Genomic DNA, 25,013 nt, shown 5'->3' with positions numbered 1-25,013 from the left:
AATAACTTTTACTTAATTATCTATTTTTAATTCAGGCTGGGGGGGGGGGGGGGGTATGAATTCTTACTGAAGGCACTGTAGCTGCCCCAGCCAAACTACAGTGCTAGTGCTGCCTCCTCTAGCTCTGAAACCCTGCTGAACCTTAACCTAAGGAACTCCATGCTTCTTTCAACAGAGAGGTAACAGCCCAAGCTGTTGAGTTTATAAAATGGCCTCCTTTATGCTGTCAACTTGATAGTTTACACTCAACAGAGCTGGACTGTCTTTAAACAGAAAAAAAGCATTAAAGGTTTGCGAATTAGTCTACATACAGTATTCCATCAAAATGAAAGAGGATGCATTGGAATATACTGTATTGCCGTGGGTGACATTGCATAATTTTCACCTAAATCACATGTAGCCTAGGTGTCACTCTTTCCGCTTTAGCCAACTTATTTAGTTGAATACACAACAGGGTCAAGTACGAAGGTTAAATCCCACACTATTTGGATCCAGTAACAACAACTATCACCTTTTTGGCTGTTTAACTGAGTTCTACCTGGAACCAAAAATGTTTATCTTATGGGGACAGCCACAGAACCATTTTGGAACCCTTTTTTCCAAGAGTGTAGATAGAGGAATTGTTAGGCTGATGTATTGTCCCAATACACGGGATGTTCCACCAATTCGGTGCCTTTTGAGAATTGTATGTTGTAACATTTTTGGGGGGGATTTCACCTTACTTTTTCATTCTGTCATAAAGAGCATATGTTCAACTTTATAAAAACCTATTTTTCCCCTTTCAAGAGGTCACATAAAAAAAATACCATAGTAATTGCCTATTAAGTGCCAAATTAAGTTACCCTGTTAATAACAGGATTGACGATAATGTCACTAAGTAAACAATAATCTTCAGAAATGACTTTGTCTAAGCAACAAAATAACTAGGGCTTTACAATGATAATAATAATGCATTACATTTCTAAGTCACTTTTTTTTAGAATTTCAAAGCACTTCAAGAGCAAAAAACAATCAAGAAATATATCGTGACAGGTCAACCAATAGAGGCCAAGTCTTTGAAAGCTGCGTCCCACAAAGATAGAGAAGGTCAGTTCATGGCTTGAGCGGAGAGAGCTGGTCAGAGTATGGTAGATGATGGTGATGGAGTCTGCTGATGATCTTATATGATAGTGATAATATAATGACCTGATAATGATAATGATAGTGAAAACTTACAGACATTTTTGGGTTAAGTGACAGAGAGTGCATGGAGGGACATGTCAAAATGCAGAAGTTTTGCACTTTCGTAAAGTCTTTCTTCATTTAATGAATTCTCCATGTGGTCTATATTAAAGTGTACTTCATTTATTATAACAGGCTTTTCATATTAAAATACCAAAGGGACGTACTGTACAAGGCACTCTTTTCATGGAACGACCCACATAGCTCCATGATTTATCTAATTTGATATATTTTGTGTATTATGGTGGAGCGCCGCCATTTTGTCCTTCTTACGCAACCCAGAAATGTGTGAAATGTGGCCTTGGTAAATGTGGCCTCTTCAACTATGCTCCAGTGACAGTACTCCTGCTCCATCCCAGGATAGTTTTTCAATTTTGGGGACGCACAGAAACATGTAGTGTTCTTAGTATTGCCATGGAGACCGTAACAGTGGTGTGGAAATGGAATAGCATACTACTACATGCCTTTATTGGGCATAACTATACTATATTTAAGCAATAAGGCCAGAGAGGGTGTTGTATATGGCCAATATACCACTGCAAAGGGCTGTTCTTAGGCACGACGCAATGTGGAGTGCCTGGATACAGCCCATGCGGGTCTATATTGGCCATATACAACAAAACCCTCCAGTGCCTTATAGCTATTATAGACTGGTTACCAACGTAATTATAGGAGTGAAAATACATGTTTTGTCATACCTGTTGTATACTTAAGCTATAAGGCCCTTAGCCGTGGTATATTGGCCATATACCACAAACCCCTGAGGTGCTTTATTGCTATTATAAACTGGTTACCAAAGTAATTAGAGCATTAAATATACATGTTTTGTCATACGCGTGGTATACAGTCTGATATATCACGCTGTCAGCACATCAGTATTCAGGGCTCAAACCACCCAGTTTATAATGTCTGATATACCATGGCTGTCAGCCAATCAGCATTCATGGCTGGAACCACCCGGCTTATAACTCCCCTTTTGGGCCTTCCAGGGAGTAATACATCATTGTGTCACTAAGAGCCTGCGGTAATGGCGGGATCAGAGTAGGGCTGTTGTGGTGACCATATTACCGCTGCACCGGGGGTCACAAGTCATGAAGGCAGTCAAATTCCACATGACCGTTTAGTCACGGTAATTAGGCTTCTCCAAGCTCTGATGCTGCTGTTCATTGGTAGCCTACCAACCTTGCTAACTGCCTGGTACTCAGCACTCTATTGTAACTCTAACCACTCTGACATCAATGCAAATGTATTCAAGAATCTAATCAAACACTTCATGAGAACTCATGTTGCGCAACATTTCTATTGGCTATGCAAATGCGGAAGAAAACTGAGTGATGGCCGTTAATAAAAAGAGGAGGATCCCATGAGCTTTCTATAGGCTAGGCCTACTATATTTATTTCTCAACTTTCCTAATATTAAGCACATTGCTTATATTTACAACAGGAGTATAGACTACCTGGCTGGCATGAAAATATACCACAGGGTTTCTTTTTCATTTTATTAAGTGAATAGATGACATGTATTTTTTACGCTGCCCCTGTTTCGATACAGCTGCATGATATTGGTCCATTCTAAATCATAAAACATGTCACACATATATTCTTTAGTGTATGTAAAGACAAAATGAAATCAAGAATAGTCTAATGGGTGACAATATTAGCCTATCACTTATACATTATCACTTGTGAATGATGCCCAGCATAAGAAACAGCCTTTTTTTGTGACTTGGGGAAGATATTTTTTACCATACAAATGCACCTTTATAACAAAAGCATTACATGCATAATAACATTCTAAGCTAAACGTTCTGATCTGTTGCATCAGCCACATAGCATAAAAACATTTTTTTGATGCTATTGGTTGTATTAATTTGGGATCTGTTTGGGATATTTATTTATCACACAGAATAGAATAGGTCAACTTTTGTACTATGGGGGATAGTAGATTGACATAGGCTAGCACTTTTTCTGGTCGTTAGACCTACTCATCTTGTTGGCTGACGAAAAGTAAATGTGGACAGTTCATCCAATATCTTCAATAAGCAACTCGGAGCGGGGCAGTTGCATCCCCGATGTGTCTGTCTTAACTTGTAGCCTGTGAGAAAGACCCGATCACGTGATGTAGAGCTGTGTGAGTGAGAGACACTTCGGATTGCGCAGCACGCTCAGGGAGAAGGACACAATGCAGCACTCCAGCCGCAAAAGCATGGATTTGTTTAGGGTGTATTACGGCCACAAAGGGGATGCCGCTGTGAAATTCAAGGCATTATCAAGTGCTTGTCAAATTGTGAATGAGAGACTATTGGAGTGTGTACAGCCTGTGCAAAAAAACTAAGTTGAGCTCATGCCTTTCAAGCAACTTAAAAAAATAATCATTAGAGTTTCATTTTGCAGCCTTACAATGTATGAAAAATCTAAACATATAGCCCAACGTTTGTAGAACAACTAAAGTTATATTAATAACTCTAAATTAAGCATATAGGAGTACCTATTTCCTTGTTAACCACTCAACACAGTGCGCTCTCCCTCAAATCATTTGGAGAAAATCTTTATATTTTATTTTATTTATTCAGTTTAGTTCAATTGTTTTCTTCATACTATAAAATAATATAAAATAAGCCAATCTTATAAGCAAATCTTGTCTGCTAATTGAACTAGTATAGCCCACAGCCATTTGGCATAGCCACATCAGGACCTAACATAAGGACAACTCAGAGTATGCTATTCTGTTCTTCTGAAATAGACTACATTTTCTTCATATCATCCTTCTTTAGACCTGTCTAAAATAAGTAATGGATTTATTGTGTGGAAGCCAGGAGATGCTAGATGTGTTTATGTTAATTAACAGTCAATTACCGTGAGACCGACAGTTATTTGCTTGACAATCATCGGCTGACGAAATTTCATGACCGCCACAGCCCTAGATCAGAGTCCTGGTTGCGTCCAAGGAACACAAATGGATTTCCATGGTGATGTACTCAAACCATTAGGCTTGTCACACCCTGATCTGTTTCACCTATCTTTGTGCTTGTCTCCACCCCCCTAGAGGTGTTACCTATCTTCCCTATTATCCCCAGTGTATTTATACCTGTGTTCTCTGTCTGTTGCCAGTTTGTTTTGTTCGTCAAGCATACCAGCGTTTTCCCCTCTGCTCCTGTCTGTTTCTAGTTCCTGTTTTCTAGTATTCCCAGTTTTGACCATTCTGCCCGCCCTGACCCTGACTGCCGTTCTGTACCTTGTCACACCACCCTGGATTATTGAACACTGCCTGCCCTGACTCTGAGACTGCCTGCCATTCTGTACTTTTTGGACTCTGATCTGGATTACTGACCTCTGCCTGCCCTTGACCTGTCATTTTGCCTGTCCCCTGTTCTAGTAATAAACTTTTGTTACTTCGACCCTGTCTGCATCTGGGTCTTCTCCTGAAATGTGATACGGCTTGCATTTTGTATATTATTAAGTCACCTTATATAAAGCCCCTGTGTAAGACTACCCACAACCCACTCCCCTGTGTTTACTAGCGTTATGAGGTATTACACTGAAAGGGATAGAAGGTTTCAGCCTCTATTGTAGTCCACATTATTAAAGGAGTTATGGTGCAATGGTTGTTTCTATGGATACTGTGCTCCCTGTGTAGTCAAATGAACATGTACATATAGTAATATGATACCCCATACAAGTCAGACTGTATTCAGTAAAAACCTATCAGTGTCGGCATTCAGGAAACACCTTTAAACACAAACCTAAAAACACTAAGAACTAAATGACTTCCCACCACAACTAGTCAATAGGTGTGTAAAAATGGATGCATCATTAAAGAGCGTGATCCCCTAATCAAATCTTGGTTCAAAATATGTGTCAACGTTCACAAGACCTTCAGTAATGATCTTCACGCTCTAACATGAACAGGTCAAAAGCTTTTTTAGAACAACCCCCAACAACGCTGACCCTTTCAATGTACACTCAGCTACTGCTGACTGTTTCAGTGTACACTCAGTCATTTACCATGATTGTCTCGGAGACATCACGTGATTGGTCTAAGTTACCTCAGACCGTCTGAGGGAGTTGATTAGTTGCGACCAAATTTAATTCAGGTAGTCAGTCATCATCAAATTAACCAGAGTCCATTTAGTGTCTGAGACGCCTTTTCAAATCTCTGCTGACACAGGACATTAAATTTAATGCGCCATTACCCGTTCAAATGTCACTTAATTGTTTAATGTTTTATATCAAATGGCCTCCACTTGAAGCCGAAAGCCAACTGTTTGGGGTAGCCCAGTGTAAATGTTTAGATTCAGGCTTGCAGTGAGAGTGAGTCAAACCCTCTACTAATGTAAGCTGTTAAAAATATACAAATGTTTAGGCTGGATTGCAACGTTATCCCCACCATCAAGGCACATTATTATACACATTTGAAATTTGATAGAAACATATTAATTCAACCTGTTTGACATGTTTCTGTCTCTGTTTTGATTTCCACATACAAAATAAACAGATTGTCAGGTCTAGTTGCCCATCTAGTTTTTTTTCTCTCCAAACATTACATGAAATAATATTCCTTAAATGTGCTTGCTTATACTTGTATTTTCTTGGTCACATGTATCACTAGTAATACATTACTAGTGCATGTAAATTGTAAGCTGTATGCTTTTTCATGCTGCTACCTCTTGGTGCCACTCCCTTAAAAATACAGTGAATTTCTTTGAAGCATGATGTAATACAGTACAACACATTCCGTTTTATTTGAGTAAAGATGTTCTGAAGCAAACATGATGGTGTCCTGTCTCCTTACCGACATTTGGCGTCAGAAGTGGGATCTAAACCCACCGCTTAGCAACACAATCTCAATGGGACTCACCTGACAGTAATGTAACAATAAAGTCAAATAAACTTACCATCAGGGAAGCAGTTGTCAGGATCCATGGTCTCTTCAGCCATCTCTGAATACTCATCCTCTTCCTCCCCTGGCTTCCTCAGATCCACTGTGCTGCCCTCGGATAGGCTGATGTCATCCTTCACCTGAGGATAACAACCAATCAGAGCCATGCTAGATGAAAATAGTTATTATCAGGTGATTGATGACTGGTGTACTGCTATATTGGTGATTTATTGACAAGAGAAGGGGATCTTTTTCTCCATTTATGAGAAACATTCAGAAGGTTATAATTCTCCCAGTAATAACTACTTCTGTTCTGGTGCATATAAAGCCTGGGCACAAAGTCTCATATAGAACCTAACCTGGTATTACCTTTGTGGCATTTACCATATTGTAACTTACAGCACATCTTAATCTTTTGCTTGGAAAGCTATAATCTGCAGCGTTAGTTTCAATCTAATCTGGCAAAATCAAATCAAGCTATCAGCGATCTGGACTGATATTATAGCATGATAGACAGAAGAGCTGTAGTCGGCTGGATATTTATACAGAATACAGGCAAGCTCCTGAAACTCTTTAGATGGGTATTCAGTGTGATATTTGTTTCTCCACACATACTGTATACTGTGTAAAGCTAAAGGTTACAGTATTCACCTTTTACAGTAAGCACTAAGGAAATACATTGCCAAGCTACTTGAAGACACACTTCAGTAACCATGCTTAATAATATGCCATCCATTTGACATTGTGTGTCTGTTATGTAATAAGTGTCGGGTGTATGTAATCAGAATGATGTGACAGAATATCCTACCCAGGATATTCTGTCTGGTTTCTGGCTCTAGCTCTTCCTTCCTGTTGTTGACGCCCTGCAGGCTAACACGTGATCACACTTCGGGTCCTGTCATGGTGGGGCTCATATTGCTATGAGCTCCATATGTGCGTGTCCGTATGCACACCCACACACGCACGCACGCAAGCACACGCACACACGCACACACACAAACACACACACAGACACACACACACACACACACACACACACACACACACACACACAGACACACACACACACACACACACACACACACACACACACACACACACACACACACACACACACACACACACACACACACACACACACACACACACACACACACACACACACACACCACCCCTCAGGGTCACTGTCCCGACACCAACTCCCCTCTCACCACCCAGCCACCTCAGGGTCACTGTCCCGACACCAACTCCCCTCTCACCACCCAGCCCCCTCAGGGGCACAGTCCTGACACCGACTCCCCTCTCACCACCCAGCCCCCTCAGGGTCACTGTCCCGACACCGACTCCCCTCTCAACACCCAGCCCCCTCAGGGTCACTGTCCCAACACCGACTCCCCTCTCACCACCCAGCCCCCTCAGGGGCACAGTCCCGACACCGACTCCCCTCTCACCACCCAGCCCCCTCAGGGGCACAGGCCCGACACCAACTCCCCTCTCACCACCCAGCCCCCTCAGGGGCACAGTCCCGACACCGACTCCCCTCTCACCACCCAGCCCCCTCAGGGGCACAGTCCCGACACCGACTCCCCTCTCACCACCCAACCCCCTCAGGGGCACAGTCCCGACACCAACTCCCCTAATGTTTTGTATAGTCAGTGTATATCTATATATTTTCTATGATATACTTTTGTTACCTTGGACATGGAAAAATGCTGCATCCACTTTTGAACTAAATATTTGCACTGGGACACTGTGGACTGTTTCCAGGGTAACTGTAGTGTCTGTGCTGCAGGTGAGGTGACAACACCAGAGTCAAGAAAACAGTCAGGCATAAACACAGAGTAAAGTGTGGGTAGAGGAAGTTCCAGGGTGACAAAAGTCAGCTTTGGGCATAATGAACCCTCAACGTTAAATCATTATTTAATGCATATCCTTCATGTCCATGGCCATGTGGCATTTAAAGGGTTGGTGCACCCCAAAACAGAAGTATGACGGATGTTTTCATACTTGTAAAGTGGGCTAAAGTGAAGGTCAATCCGTACCTTTATTAATCTATTCTCTAAAGTAATTTGGAATTTTGGAATTCTCTATGCATTCCCTCCAACCTCAAGAATGCTATCATTGGAGAGCACAGCTCAGAGAGAGAGGGATTACTTAACAGTACAGTAGATCCTCTCAACTGTTCATCACCAATACAGTCATACAGCCATTCTCTGCAGACAATACAGCAAGTGGGCCCTTCAACAAACAACCTTTACTCCAATTTCACTTTTACATTCTCTTGGCTTTAGAGGATCAGTATTCTATTACCACTGTCAATAAACCCACAAATGCCCGACGAGAACAACGACATCAACCTAAAACCAATACAGTCATTGTCCTGGTCAACTTCATGATTATGAAGCTTTCTTTTGCTCTTCCTTCTAGATACACAGATAAACCTTTTATGTCATCTCATGTCATCTGTTGAGTTTTACTGGTTATACCATACCCATGTCCGGCTTGTAACAACACATCATCAGATGTACATTACTGCTCCGCCTGTCGAGCGGGCATCCCATGAGCCTTTGTGTTTTACAGGCCCATCGTGCTCAGCTTAGGGGGTGACAGGGGAGTTGGTATGTCTGGTATACCTGAACCAATAACACGGGTTGTACACTACGCCCATGGTCCCAATAGACAAATACACCTACATACACACACACACCACTCACATACCCACCGAACCCTTATAGTTCTGACATACTGTTTACTATCACTATTATTATTAGAATAAGTATTATTATCATCATTTGTATTATAATTTGTTTTATATATTTTTTAATCATTATCATTATCCTTATTATCATGTTTTATTATTATCATTATTATTGACATTATCATTTGTATTATTAGCATTGTCATTATTAGCATTATTATTATTGTCATTATTATTATTATCTTATCACTTTTATTATTATCATTATTATTGTCATTATTATAATTAATATCATTTTTATTATTAGCATTATCATTATTATTATTGTCATTATTATTATTATTATTATTATTATCATTATCATTACCGTTATTATTGTTTATCGTGCTACCAGTCACTTTCTCCAAATCCCTGCCTACATGTACATCCCTGCACATTGTACATTTGCTACCTGCACTGACCCTGTATACAGCTTACATTCTTATGATATTCTAGTTCTCTCTCTTATGTCTTATTTTTATGTTGTTTTTGTCATACTATTTTAATATTGAATACTTGCAAGTGAAGCATTTCAGTATATTTGTGCATGTGACAAATAAAATTTGAAACTTGAAACTATCACAAATACCAGGTGCATTGTCCCCCACATAACATACCTATAAATAGCCCCTCTGGAGAGAGAATTGTGCACTAAGCAGTGTTGCGCACACACACGCACACACACGCACACACGCACACACGCACACACGCACACACGCACACACGCACACACACACACACGCACACACACACACACACGTCTCAAACTCTACGAAGAAGGACTCCCTTGAAAGTATATAACTAGTCCCTCCAGGATTTTGCAGGGGTTTTTTGTGATATTTGAGGACAACAATGTTATATTTTGCTGCGAATGTCCTGCGAATGTCCCGCAAAATCATCCTGTTGTCCCTCGTTTATGTATTTTAAAGGTGGTCACCCTAGGTTAAGGATCAGGAGTTATTGGTGTAGTGGCAGACATTAAGGGATTTAGGTATTCAAGGGGTTGCAAAGACCAACACAATAAGCTTGATGAGAAACTCTAAAAGTAATGTGTCACTGCCCGAGTGTCACCATCCTTGACCTGGTGAGTCGAAAACGGACGTGTATGTTTTATAGAACATAAACAATAAGGAGATGTCTGAAAAGTGGCTATACCTGATTCTGGTTTTAATTAGCTGTTTAGCAGGATCTTGATTAGCTGATAAGCTGAATCAGGTGTGTTACAGCAGGGTTGGAGGAAAAGCCTGCATACCCATTTCTCTAAGAAGCTTGGCTTTCACCCTTATTTAGACATTACATTAGAGCCATTGATATGCTACGAGAAAAATCCATGCCAAAACAATTTCAAGCATGTTTTCCGTCAATAAATGATAAATCATGTATCCCATTTCCTCATCAGTCTCAGAGCCTCTGGGATCTGAGATGTACCCAGTTGTTGCCGTGGCAGCGTTGTCGTGGTTGCGCTGTGCGGCGCTCGGACACAGCTGTGTGCCGTTACACAACCGTTGGTCCCTGGAGAAGCCGAGCCTCTGAGCCTTCCCACCAGCTGCCTGGTGTCTCCCACCGATCAATTCCTGCTCTTCTCCAAATCCCACAACGTCACTTTGCTGCCCGAGATGTTCTTATTCATACTAGTAAGACACTTAGAATGCAAGCATCGCAATACATACAGTACAGTAGCTTCATGCTATAATATTACTTTCAGAAAGTTCTGAATGACTCAACTGTGAATTTCCAGTAACATGCAAATCCCATAATTTACCTGTAAGGAAAGGACCATTTTCAAATTGTCTTTCAAATTAGTTTCTGTATCATAACAATCACATGTTGTATGCTGAGGTAAACCCTCTAGGAGAAGGAAACTATAAACACACTGGCAGGATGTGTAGCTCTGTAACATGAGCATGGTCTCTCTATGTTAAGCTCCACGCTCATCTGAGCAAGATTAGCCTTGCACAATAACCCTGTTAGTGGGATAATCAACATAAGCCTCCCGCTAAAACAATATCAAGTCATTAGCGAAGGAGTTGACTTTACAGTTAGAAAGCTATGCTTATGATGTACAAGGGCTCAATGGCACAATGGTGTGAGGAATGGTCAACAGCAGCTAGGGTTCCAGGCTCCACAAACACACACACATTCACACACACCCTTCCCTCCGAAGTGTAAATAGTGGTCCGGGCCTTGGCCCCTGTAGTGATGAATCAGACAGACAGACCGTTGACTGAAGCAGAGGTAAGGTGGGCGTCAGAGGTGAAACAATCCCATCTAAATGTCCCCAGTCTTTCAGCTGGCTGTGGCATTACAGCTCATATGGGAGATTTGTCCCGGGTGCGAGCTAACGCAGGGCGCTGCTTTTTTCTATCACACCCTCCCAGCCATACTTTGACGTTGAGGTGTTGTGAAAGGGACGAGCCCGTGTCTGCCTCGGCTGCATAGTCTCTTCATAGTAAAAACAAGAGCGGAGTCGCTGTTTGCCTGCTGCTAACCTATTGTAACTATTAATTGTCCTCCACCATGAAATCGAGAAGGGAACTGTGGATCGGTCTCCGTCCGTTCGTCTGTCCATTTGTTTGTATGTTAGTCACACGCAATATCTCAGACAGAACTAGCCTGATTTTGACAAAACTTGGGTGAATGATGCATCTTGACATAGAGATCTGGCATTTATAAAATGACACGGCGGAAGCTATAGTAAATACAGGAACTGACATTTGTGAGTCAAACCAGAGAGGATGAGGTGAAGTGAGAGGGATAACTGGGCCCAAAATCTGTCTTCTCCAGCAAGTGGCGTTTTGTTATTGTTGTGTGTTTGTATGGAGGTCAATGAGAGAGTTGAATTTGTTTAAGAAAACATTGAATGGCTTATTTGTAACATGTGGCTTATTTGATCAAATATAATTTTTGTAATACTTAAGTTGTTACTAGTGCAAAAAAGGTATTAGGTGAACAATAGGTAGGGAAAGAAATAAAAACAACATTAAAAAGACAGGCTAAGCGAGGCTATAAAAGTAGCGAGGCTACATACAGACACCGGTTAGTCGGGCTGATTGAGGTAGTATGTACATTTAGATATGGTTAAAGTGACTATGCATATATGATGAACAGAGAGTGGCAGTAGCGTAAAAGAGGGGTTGGCGGGTGGTGGGTGGCGGGACACAATGCAGATAGCCCGGTTAGCCAATGTGCGGGAGCACTGGTTGGTCGGCCCAACTGAGGTAGCATGTACATGAATGTATAGTTAAAGTGACTATGAGAATAGCAGCAGCGTAAAAAGAGCGGTCGGGGGGGGGGGGGGGGGCACATAATGCAAATAGTCCAGGTAGCCATTTAATTACCTGTTCAGGAGTCTTATGGCTTGGGGGTAAAAACTGTTGAGAAGCCTTTTTGTCCTAAACTTGGCACTCCGGTACCACTTGCCATGCGATAGTAGAGAGAACAATCTATGACTGGGGTGGCTGGGGTCTTTGACAATTTTTTGGGCCTTCCCCTGACTCTGCCTGGTGTAGAGGTCCTGGATGGCAGGCAGCTTAGCCCCAGTGACGTACTGGACCGTACACACTACCCTCTGTAAGTGCCTTGCGGTCCGAGGCCGAGCAATTGCCGTACCAGGCAGTGATGCACCCAGTCAGGATGCTCTCGATGTTGCAGCTGTAGAACCTTTTGAGGATCTCAGGATCCATGCCAAATCTTTTTAGTTTCCTGAGGGGGAATAGGCTTTGTTGTGCCCTCTTCCCGACTGTCTACATTAAGCCGGTGCAAAACACTTCTACATGGGTGCCCGGGCAAAATGAATTGAACCCCCCCAGTCTGAGTACCAGTCTCTTTAACTAACATTCCATTCCTTGCCACTCGATCCTGGTCATTGCCAAAGAGACTGGCATTTCGGCAATCTCAACGTTAAATATGCACTGGATTTAGGGTAAGAGTTCCTTATTGGTTGTTGGAAATAACATTAATATTTTCCATGACAACATGTGCAGACTCGAAAATAGAATTTGAATTCATAAGAAAGTCAAAAACAAACATGAACTCTTAGCTAGACAAGTGGCGGCATGTAGCCTGTGGTGACAGGTACGGTAGCCTAACGGTTAGAGCGTTGGACACAACCCTTGCTCCAGGGGATCTGTGCTACTTTGGCTGACCCTGTGAAACTACTACATTCACTCCGCCTATCCAGCGTATGTGACAATAAAACATGTTTTTACATTTTGAGGCTTGAAATCAAAACTAAGACATTTTGTGGTTGGAATTGAAGTATGTATTTACTTTGAGAATGTATATCTGAGCTAGCAATTTTATTTGATTCTTTATCTAACTAGGCAAGTCAGTTAAGAACAAATTCTTGTTTACAATGACGGCCGAAGGAACAGTGGGTTAACTGCCTTGTTCAGGGGCAAAACGACAGGTTTCAGGGATTTGAACTAACAACATTTTGGTTACTGGCCCAATGTTCTAACTACTAGGCTACCTGCCACCCCAGATGGAAAGTTTCATCTGGACAGACAAAAAAAAGGTTGTTTAGCAAGAGGATACCAACAGTGTTCTGTGGAGAGAAAAAAGCGAGTTCCAATTGGATGATAGCAATGAGGGTGATCGAATCAGGATCAAATCCTCTGTTCTCCTCAAGCTCATTTATGATAGAATGTTCATGTTTGAAGATGGCAGAAAGGCCAGTCTCTTTGGCACATTATATGGAGGACAGGGGGGTTATTAGCTAAAGAGACTAGTTCAGGCTAACTGCCTTCCATTTTCTCATTTTTTATTTGTATTATTATTTATTTTTTACCCTGTTTTCTCCCCAAATTTATGGTATCCAATTGGTAGTTACAGTCTTGTCTCATCGCTGCAACTCCCATACGGACTCGGGAGAGGGGAAGGCCGTGCGTCCTCCAAAACACAGCGTGTCAGCGTGCACTGCGCCTGGCCCGCTACAGGAGTCACTAGTGCGAGATGGTACAAGGACATCCCTGCCGGCCAAACACTCCCCTAACCCAGACAACGCTGGGCCAATTGTGCGCCTGGCTGCAACAGAGCCTGGACTCGAACCCAGAATCTCCAGTGGCACAGCTAGCACTGCTAGCATTGTCAGAGTGGCCACTTGAGTATCTGGCCAATATAATGGATAATCTGTGGTCACACACGATAACTGCGTGCTAGGTGCTAACTAATGTTTCAGGGCAATGTTCTCTCGCTGCCCTTTCCGTAATAAAGGATAGCGACAGGTATGCATCTGAGGCCACGGTTAGCTGGATAGATGCAGATGACTGCTCTGTACGGGAGACTGGCTAGGGAACCCTGCGTGTACTTCCTGATTATCTACACAGTGAGCTACAGCAAACCTGATACAGCCTCCATGGGTAACATGTATATAACAGGTTCTCTTAAAAGAGAGCAAGAGCAAGAGCAAGAGCGAGAGAGAGAGAGAGAGAGAGAGAGAGAGAGAGAGAGAGAGAGAAAAAAAGAGAAAGAGAGAGAGAGAGAGAGAGAGAGAGAGAGAGAGAAAGATAGAGAGGGGGGGAGGAGTCAGGGGGTGTAGGGATAAAGATAAAACAGAGTGAGTGGGTAGACAGGCAGGTGTACAGAGATGGAGTGAGTGAAGGGATAAAAGAGAGAAAGAGAGAACAAGGGACGGTGAGAGGACAGGTGCATAGTAAGATTAAAGCGGGTGGGCAAGACGTGACCGCTCTCTTAAAACTAATTGGAGCACAGGTGTGCAAAGAGACAAACTGACACAGATAAGTCAGCTCTGTTTAGAGGGATGGAGGGAGAGCGAGAGAGACAAATGGAGGCAGAGAGAACGGAAGAGAAAACAGATGTAAACATATCTCCCTCTCTCTCTCTCTCTCTCTCTCTCTCTCTCATTAAAACTAGTTTTTCAACCACTCCACAAATGTCTTGTTAACAAACTATAGTTTTGGCAAGTCGGTAAGGACATCTACTTTGTGCATGACACAAGTCATTTTTCCAACAATTCTTTACAGACAGATCATTTCACTTATCATTCAGTGTTTCACAATTCCAGTGGGTCAGAAGTTCACATACACTAAGTTGACTGTGCCAATTGTTTCTGGACAATTTGAGCCTGAACTCACAAATGCTGATGCTCCAGATACTCAACTAGTCTAAAGAAGGCCAGTTGTATTGCTTCTTTAAATCAGCACAACAGTTATCATAATTGCAAAATGGTTTTCCAATGATCAAATAGACTTTTAAAATGATTCACTTGGATTAGCTAACACAACGTGCCATTGGAACACAGGAGTGATGGTTGCTGATAATGGGCCTCTGTACGCCTATGTAGACATTCCATTAAAGATCAGCCGTTTCCAGCTACAATAGTTATTTACAACATTAACAATGTCTACACTGTATTTCTGATCAATTTAATGTTATTTTATTGGACAAAAAAATTGCTTTTCTTTCAAAAACGAGGACATTTCTAAGTGACCACAAACGTTTGAACGATAGTGTATATATATTAACAACCTGTTCCATACATGATCCATAAACGTTTGCAAACCAAGTAGTATACGCTAGTGGTGTGCCAAGCCCGCTCTCCTTCTCCCAGCTCCCAACCTTTTCAACTTTAACAAAGTTTTATATTTATTCAAGAAGCCTGACTCATTTCACGTCTCCTTATCAACATAAATTAATCTTTGAAACTAACCCTAACCCCCAGACAACAAGGTAATGGGCCACAATCTAGCTCAGTTCAATTCAACCCATTTTAATGGATGCAGGCAAAGAGACAGGTGAAAGACAAATGCAGGCAACAAAATGCACTTTCCCTCAAGGATCTTATTTCATATTCCTGATTGGGCGGCAATATTGGGCGGCAATATACTGGGCCATTGTTACCAAATATAAGAAGTACACAACTACAGAAATACTAGTATAAATCTTTACAAGGTGTAAAATTGGACAGGGCATCCATTTTGGGAAGTGTCCGCTCAGGGCCAAATTGCTCTGGAGGAAGTGAGAAAACAAAACAGGGCATGAAAATAGCCTTTGTGCGTGGGCTTGGAGCGGCTCACTTCAGATGGAGGGAGAGGGATGGAATGAGAGAGAGAGGAGGGTGGAGCGTGGAGAGTAGAGGGTGAGAGAAAAAGAGAGAGGGAGATAAGGGCTCTCTTTCCTGTCTGCTCAACAGTCAGTTATTGGACGACTAAGCAACCTCTCAGGCCAGAGAGAGAAAGAGAGAGAGAGAAAGAGAGAAAAAGATGACGGGGGAGAGAGAGAGGAGAGAAAAGAGAGGGTGGACCAGAAGACTAGAAGAACTCATACATACATCTGACCCACATTTAGTAGACACAATAAACATTACAGTTCTAACATGAGGGAGACAAGCACACATGGCAATGCCTACAGTGAGACAAGACCAACTCTGTCATATTTCCGTACCTAGCAGCAGTCTGCCGTCTGAAGTCAATCACTAATTAAAGTAGAAAATATTAGCCTCTATGATGTAACGACTCCATTTTCCTACTCCCTTCCTATAGGCAGAAACTCAAACACGAGGTACCCGTGCTAAGGACTATTCAACGCTAGTCTGACCAATCGTAATCCACGCTTCAAGATTGTTTTGATTACACGGACTGGGATATGTTTCGGGTAGCCTCCGAAAATAACATTGACGAATACACTGATCCGGTGACTGAGTTTACCAGGAATTGTATAGGAGATGTTGTACCCACTGTAACTATTAAAACCTACCCTAACCAGAAACCGTGGCTAGATGGCAGCATTCGCGCAAAACTGAAAGCACAAACCATCGCATTTAATCAAGGCAAGGTGACTGGGAATATGGCAGAATACAAACAGTGTAGTTATTCCCTCTGTCGCAGACACCGACGTCTTGCTTCCGAACAAGCAAAACACCTTCTTCGCCCGCTTTGAGGATAACACGTTGCCACCGACGCGGGCCGCTACCAAGGACTGTGGGCTCTCCTTCTCCGTGGCCGACGTGAGTAAGACATTTAAGCGTGTTAACCCTCGCAAGGCTGCCGGCCCAGACGGTATCCCTAGCCGCGTCCTTGAAAGCATGCGCAGACCAGTTGGCTGGAGTGTTTACGGACATATTCAATCTTTCCCTATCCCAGTCTGCTCTCCCCACATGCTTCAAAATGTCCACTATTGTTCCTGTACCCAAAAAGCAAAAGTAACTGAACTAAATGACTATCAGCTCAGCATTCAACACCATAGTACCCTCCAAGCTCATCATTAAGCTCGAGACCCTGGGCCTGAACCCCGCCCTGTGCAACTGGGTCCTGTACTTCCTGACTGGCCACCCCCAGGTGGTGAAGGTAGGAAACAACACCACTTCACTGATCCTCAACACTGGGGCCCCACAAGGATGCGTGCTCAGCCCCCTCCTGAACTCCCTGTTCACCCATGACTGTTTGGCCATGCACGCCTCCAACTCAATCATCAAGTTTGCAGACGACACAACAGTAGTAGGCCTGATTACCAACAATGACGAGACAGCCTACAGGGAGGAGGTGAGGGCCCTGGGAGTGTGGTGTCAGGAAAGTAACCTCTCGTCCAACATCAACAAAACAAAGGAGCTGATCGTGGACTTCAAGAAACAGCAGAGGGAGCACCCCCCTATCCACATCGACGGGACCGCAGTGAAGAAGGTGGAAAGCTTCATGTTCCTCGGCATACACATCACTGACAAACTGAAATGGTCCACCTACATAGACTGTGGTGAAGAAGGCAAAAATTGTCTTGACACCTAAAACCCTCACAAACTTATACAGATGCACAATTCAAAGCATTCTGTCGGGCTGTTTCACCACCTGGTACGGCAACTGCACCGCCCACAACCGCAGGGCTCTCCAGAGAGTGGTGCGGTCTGCCCAACGCATCACTGGGGGCAAACTACCTGCCCTCCAGGGCACCGACAGCACCCATGTCACAGGAAGGCCAAAAAGATCATCAAGGACAACAACCACACGAGCCACTGCCTGTTCACCCCACTTTCATCCAGAAGGCGTGGTCAGTACAGGTGCATCAAAGCTGGGACCGAGAAACTGGAAAACATCTTCTATCTCAAGGCCATCAGACTGTTAAATAGCCATCATTAGCACATTAGAGGCTGCTGCCCTATATATATAGTCTTGAAATCACTGGCCACTTTAATAATGGAACATTAGTCACTTTAATAATGTTTACATGTTTTGCATTACTCATCTCATATGTATATACTGTATTATATCCTATTCTACTGTATCTTAGTCTTTGCCGCTCTGACATTGCTCGCCCAAATATTTTTAATTCCATTCCGTTACTTTAGATTTGTGTGTATTGTGTCTATTGTTGTGGAATTGTTAGATATTACATGTTAGATATTACTGCACTATTGGAGCTAGAAACACAAGCATTTCAATACACCTGCAATATCATCTGCTAAACACGCGTATGTGACTAATACAATTTGATTTGATTTGATTTCATGTTTGGAGATAACAATATTTGATATGGTACAGTGGCCCATTATTGGCTTGTATCACAAAAATGTGACTGATATCGACATAGACTTCCATATCGGTACCCTTCACTTCCACCAACCCAAACTCCCATCCTACCTGCTTGCTCTCCTCCTCCTCCTCCTCCTCCTCTGAGCTCTCGCTCTCCCCCTCTTCCTCCTCATCCTCGTCCTCGGGGAACTCCACGTCCGACTCGCCAGGAGCGATGGGCACGCTGATGGTCAGGTTGGGGTTGGTCATGTAGCTGTCGTCCACCTCCGGGACCATAATCTTCTCCCCGTGGCGTCCAATCCCTCCCGCCACCGCCACCACTGTCCCGTTGCCCACCTCGCCAAGCGGAGCACTGTGGCTCAGCCTCTTGAGCTTCAGCATGGCCTCGGCTTCTTTGCTCTTCTGCTGCCGCCGCTTGAAGTTGCCATTGAAGAAGTCGCAGATCTGCAACAAAGTAATGAACTGCGTTTAGAAGATGAACTTTTTTTTTGCATGTTATTTTTGGGGGTTTTGTGATTCATTTGTTTGTTTGGTTGATATTGGTTGTTTCATTTTTACTCCTAGCCCATACTACATTTCATGCTGTATCTTATTTTGAATCTATGTAATTGTCTATGCTAAATAGTTTTAAAAAAAGTAGAGAATGAAAATGTAATTAAACAATGAATAGCTGTTTAAAATCAAGTGCCCAACCTGGCTTCGGAGCCAGCCCATGCCGCTTTTGATGCGACCAATGGCAATCTGTAGGTTGTTCATCTCGCCATCGTCGTCGGGCGCCGAGAGGTTGTCCGAGCTGAATGAGCTAAGCAGCAAGGCTAGGAAAAGGTTGAGCACCTGGGAGGAGGAGATGGAGAGGTGTGTTAATAAAGCCTGGGAGGAGAGAGTGGAAGGAGTTTTAATAAAGCCTTGTTGGACAAGCTGAGGTTCAGCAACTGGGAGTGGGAGAGAAGGAGAGGAGTTTTAATAAAGCTTTATTGGACAATTAAGATGTTATTACTTTCACATTGATTAAAAAGTTAGTGACAAACAACATCTTACAGCAAACCAGACTGCTAGATCAAATAGCTATAAAAAGCTAGCCGGCAGGTCTGGTCCCTGTAAGCGGCAGAGTGTGGACGGAGAAGGGCCCTGATGTGTAACACTAGGAATGTAAACAGCAGGTGTGATTTGGGCCTGGTTTTAAATGTCAGCCTCCAACGGGAACAGAAGCTCTCCATGTCCATGTTAAACAAGAGGACCTGCTCCTCTGGGCTGTAGGGCTGTGTGTGTTTAGTGTGTTTGTTTAGTGTGTGTGTGTGTGGGGTGTGGGGGGGGGGTGCATCTGTCCGCGTGCCTCCATGCTTGCGTGCCTGCCTGCCTGCCTGAATTTGCACATGGCAACCATAGCCCCTTAGACACAGGGCCACTTTTCCTCAGTTTAGTAAATGTCAACCGTGCATGCAGTTTCATGATGGAATTTCATTACCATCGTGTAATGATTGCAAACATAATTTTGTAGTCAAATTTAGATTTTTTCCCACATCCTAACACGAGCTTCATAAATGAAACACTCTGATTTAATAGGGCCTATAATAACGAAACATCCTAGACCAAAAATGCATGTTTTGGGTTTACCTGAGACGGTTCTCTCTGTGTTTCTCCAAAGGTTTATTGATGTTGTACCAACGCATCAATCAAATCAATCCAAATCAATGAATTGTCATGTCATTCATCTGTTTCTTGGTAACCTTGCATGTAGTATATCTTTGCAGCCAGCGTCAATCAACACTGACAATGTTCCATGGTTCTGAGATTTCACACTACTTTTGGCAAAGGGAAAAAAAAACATGTTATGTGGGAGTGTCTAGCGTGTCCCCATATTACCCAGGGGAACAAACCATAAGTGTATGTGTGTATGTGTGCATGCGTGCATGTATGTGTGTGCATGTGTGTGTTTGAGGATGGAAGTTGGAGGCGACACAGCCCTGTGGACACCCTGTGCTGGTCTAGCCACACTTGGTGCCCGCCTGCGACAGGTGTAATTAGGTGTCTGGCTTTTCTATTTTCTGCCCCACTACACTTGTCCTACAAACACACCACCATGCCATGCTGCCATCTCAGAGAGTGATAGAGCAAAACACCATAGGGTCCAAGTGAATAACCATCTTCGTTCAATTGTTTGAGATCAAGAAGAGGTGTCTGAGGGTGTAGGCAGATTTTTGGGACTGGGCTTTACTTACTAACCTTTGCCTGCTTGCCATAGCTGTTTAAAATCACATGATGTCATCAGTGGCTCCTTCTATTGTTATTTTGAAACAATAAAACCTGCTGTTTTCACATATGTTGACGTTGCAGTGGTGCTGGAGATGATCAATTTGATGTTGAACATTTTAGAACGTTCCCTTTTAAGTTTGCAGGCTAAGGTTGACCTTAAAAAATTACGAACACAACAAATCTACACACGACACTCCCCCATTTCAAGACAGCCTACAGGAGACACATCTCAACACCTCATGTATCATCCCAAAACAGCACAAATAACTCAATAGTATAACATAGACTGTTTAGGGTCGATGCTGACTCTTGCGTCAACCATGAGTTGCCTGTTAGCGGGCATGACACTGGTGAGATGATTCAATCCCATTCAAAGTCCTATTTTCCTTAACCCCTAACCCTAACCCTTACCCTTACCCTAAACCTTACCATAACCTTAACCCAAAAACCTAACCTAACCCTAGCTCCTAACCTTAAAACTAACCCTAGCTCCTAACCCTAAACCTAATTCTAACCCTAACACTAATTCTAACCTTAACCCTAAACCTTAACCCCCCTCTAAAAAGCATTTGACCTTGTGGGGACCAACAAAACGTCCACAGTTGGTCACATTTTTTCCCCTTTGTGGGGACTCCTGGTCCCCACAAGTATAGTTATACATATCCGCACACGCACGCACGCACACACACACACACACGCACACACACACACACACACACACACACACACACATACACAGTCTTGGTGAAAAATCCTTTTCTTTAGATCTCTCATTAGACTTCCTCCATCCCAGTGTTTTCTTTAACTTAATTATGCTGTAATTATGTTAATCATGTAAGGGCCCTCTTGTTGGCTCTTTAATAATTCTAAGTGTGGTGCTCTTAGCCAAATTGACTGGGAGGTGTGTCCACGGCGAGATGACGGTAGATGACTGAGTCGAGATCAAATGGTTAATCTGGCTTCCTCTAACTGTCTAATTACATGTGATGTTATACTGTAGATGCAGTAGGTTGGCTGGATTCTACAGTACTGGACTGTATGCTATTATTCCTGTATCTCCAATCATAATGTCATGAGAGCTACATAACATACAGTGCATTCGGAAAGTGTTCAGACCCCTTGACTTTTTCCACATTTTGTTATGTTACAGCCTTATTCTAAAATTGATTAAATTATTTATTTTTCCCCATCCATCTACACACAATACCCCATAATGACGAAGTGAAACCAGGTTTTTAAAGTTTTGGCAAATTTATTACCAAATAAAAACCAGAAATACCTCCTTTACATAACTATTCAGACCCTGAGCTCACATCCTCCTTGAGATGTTTCTACAACTTCGTTGGATTCCACCAGTGGTAAATTCAATTGATTGGACATTATTTGGAAAGGCCCACACCTGTCTATATAAGGTCCCATAGTTGACAGTGCATGTCAGAGTAAAAACCAAGCCATGAGGTCAAAGGAATTGTCAGTAGAGCTCCGAGACAGGATTGTGTCGAGGCACAGATTTGGGGAAGGGTACCAAAAATGTCTGCAGCATTGAAGTCCCCCAAGAACACAGTGGCCTCCATCATTCTTAAATGGAAGAAGATTGGAACCACCAAGACTCTTCCTAGAGCTGGCCGCCCGGCCAAACTGAGCAGTTGGGGGACAAGTGCCTTGGTCAGGGAGGTGACCAAGAACCCGATGGTCACTCTGACTGAGTTCTAGAGTTCCTCTGTGGAGATGGGAGAATGATAAAACAATGTATATGTTGAAAGATAATTATAAAGTAATTCCACTCTGAAACGTTCTAATTGTATGAAATTGATTATAATCATAAAATTATTATCTGATGATGTGTGTAGTTTTAGTCAGAATTAGGTTAAATAATGTATCTGTATAGTGGAAAAACACAGACTGTCTGAGCAAGGCGTAGCTTAGGATTTGAACTTGTATGTGTGTGCCGAAGAAAAAGAACGAGAACAGTTAAACTCTGTTAGGACCGACCTGGCTAGGCCTCTGAGGAACCTATGATTGCATAGGGAGTACTTCTCAATGTTTCCCTAATCTCGGGGGAATGGAACAGTCGGCTGGGTAGTGATACACAGTGGTGAGAACTATGGAGAAGGATAAAACTCACCTACTGTTTGTGTGGAAGTATGTGCTTAGAATACCTACTGTTTGTGTGGAAGTATGTGCTTAGAATACCTACTGTTTGTGTGGAAGTATGTGCTTAGAATACCTACTGTTTGTGTGGAAGTATGTGCTTAGAATACCTACTGTTTGTGTGGAAGTATGTGCTTAGAATACCTACTGAAGAAAGGTGGTAGCAGCATCATGCTGTGGGGATGTTTTTCAGCGGCAGGGACTGGGAGACTAGTCAGGATCAAGGGAAAGATGAATGGAGCAAAGTACAGAGAGATCCTTGATGAAAACCTGCTCCAGAGCGCTCAGGACCTCAGGCTGGGGAAAAGTTTCACCTTCCAACAGGACAACAACCCTAAACACATAGCAAGATAACACAGGAGTGGCTTCGGGACAAGTCTCTGAATGCCCTTGAGTGGCCCAGCCAGAGCCCGAACTTGAACCCGATCGAACATCTCTGGAGAGATCTGAAAATAGCTGTGCAGCTGAGAAGAATGGAAGAAACTCCCCAAATACAGGGGTGCCAAGTTTGTAGCGTCATACCCTGTAATTGCTGCCAAATGTGCATCAATAAAGTACTGAGTAAAGAGTCTGATTACTTATGTAAAGGTAATATTTCATTTTTATTTTTAATAGATTTGCTAAAATTTCAAAAAATCTGTTTTTGCTTTGTCATTATGGGGTATTGTGTGTAGATTGACAAGAAAAAAAAATATTTAATCCATTTTAGAATAAGGCTGTAACGTAACAAAATGTGGAAAATGTCAATGGGTCTGAATACTTTCTGAATGCACAGTACTGGGCCTTGTATGGGTGCTTCATGATTTACACACACACAAAAATACAAAAAAAGGCATATACAGTGCCTTGCGAAAGTATTCGGCCCCCTTGAACTTTGCGACCTTTTGCCACATTTCAGGCTTCAAACATAAAGATATAAAACTGTATTTTTTTGTGAAGAATCAACAACAAGTGGGACACAATCATGAAGTGGAACGACATTTATTGGATATTTCAAACTTTTTTAACAAATCAAAAACTGAAAAATTGGGCGTGCAAAATTATTCAGCCCCCTTAAGTTAATACTTTGTAGCGCCACCTTTTGCTGCAATTACAGCTGTAAGTCGCTTGGGGTATGTCTCTATCAGTTTTGCACATCGAGAGACTGAATTTTTTTCCCATTCCTCCTTGCAAAACAGCTCGAGCTCAGTGAGGTTGGATGGAGAGCATTTGTGAACGGCAGTTTTCAGTTCTTTCCACAGATTCTCGATTGGATTCAGGTCTGGACTTTGACTTGGCCATTCTAACACCTGGATATGTTTATTTTTGAACCATTCCATTGTAGATTTTGCTTTATGTTTTGGATCATTGTCTTGTTGGAAGACAAATCTCCGTCCCAGTCTCAGGTCTTTTGCAGACTCCATCAGGTTTTCTTCCAGAATGGTCCTGTATTTGGCTCCATCCATCTTCCCATCAATTTTAACCATCTTCCCTGTCCCTGCTGAAGAAAAGCAGGCCCAAACCATGATGCTGCCACCACCATGTTTGACAGTGGGGATGGTGTGTTCAGGGTGATGAGCTGTGTTGCTTTTACGCCAAACATAACGTTTTGCATTGTTGCCAAAAAGTTCAATTTTGGTTTCATCTGACCAGAGCACCTTCTTCCACATGTTTGGTGTGTCTCCCAGGTGGCTTGTGGCAAACTTTAAACAACACTTTTTATGGATATCTTTAAGAAATGGCTTTCTTCTTGCCACTCTTCCATAAAGGCCAGATTTGTGCAATATACGACTGATTGTTGTCCTATGGACAGAGTCTCCCACCTTCAGCTGTAGATCTCTGCAGTTCATCCAGAGTGATCATGGGCCTCTTGGCTGCATCTCTGATCAGTCTTCTCCTTGTATGAGCTGAAAGTTTAGAGGGACGGCCAGGTCTTGGTAGATTTGCAGTGGTCTGATACTCCTTCCATTTCAATATTATCGCTTGCACAGTGCTCCTTGGGATGTTTAAAGCTTGGGAAATCTTTTTGTATCCAAATCCGGCTTTAAACTTCTTCACAACAGTATCTCGGACCTGCCTGGTGTGTTCCTTGTTCTTCATGATGCTCTCTGCGCTTTTAACGGACCTCTGAGACTATCACAGTGCAGGTGCATTTATACGGAGACTTGATTACACACAGGTGGATTGTATTTATCATCATTAGTCATTTAGGTCAACATTGGATCATTCAGAGATCCTCACTGAACTTCTGGAGAGAGTTTGCTGCACTGAAAGTAAATGGGCTGAATAATTTTGCACGCCCAATTTTTCA

At 42.7% G+C, this 25,013-nt stretch overlaps 1 protein-coding gene across 2 annotated transcripts in view; it reads right to left on the bottom strand.

Moving 5' to 3' along the window:
- The window catches only part of scn5lab (sodium channel, voltage gated, type V-like, alpha b), a 191,241-nt gene that overhangs the window by 27,175 nt on the left and 139,053 nt on the right, over positions 1-25,013 (bottom strand). For both annotated transcript variants that reach the window (XM_090199463.1, XM_090199462.1), the window contains 3 exons: positions 19,013-19,153; positions 18,428-18,763; positions 6,117-6,240 (listed from right to left, as the gene is read on the bottom strand). In XM_090199463.1, coding sequence (XP_090055589.1) covers positions 6,117-6,240; positions 18,428-18,763; positions 19,013-19,153 — 601 coding nt within the window. The remainder of the gene's footprint in view (positions 1-6,116; positions 6,241-18,427; positions 18,764-19,012; positions 19,154-25,013) is intronic.

This window comes from Oncorhynchus mykiss, chromosome 15 (assembly GCF_057628025.1).
Source record: "Oncorhynchus mykiss isolate SJ-2025 chromosome 15, ASM5762802v1, whole genome shotgun sequence".
NCBI classification, from domain to species: Eukaryota; Metazoa; Chordata; class Actinopteri; order Salmoniformes; family Salmonidae; genus Oncorhynchus; species Oncorhynchus mykiss.
Note: the sequence above shows the minus strand (reverse complement) of the source record. Positions and strands in the feature narration are given on the sequence as shown.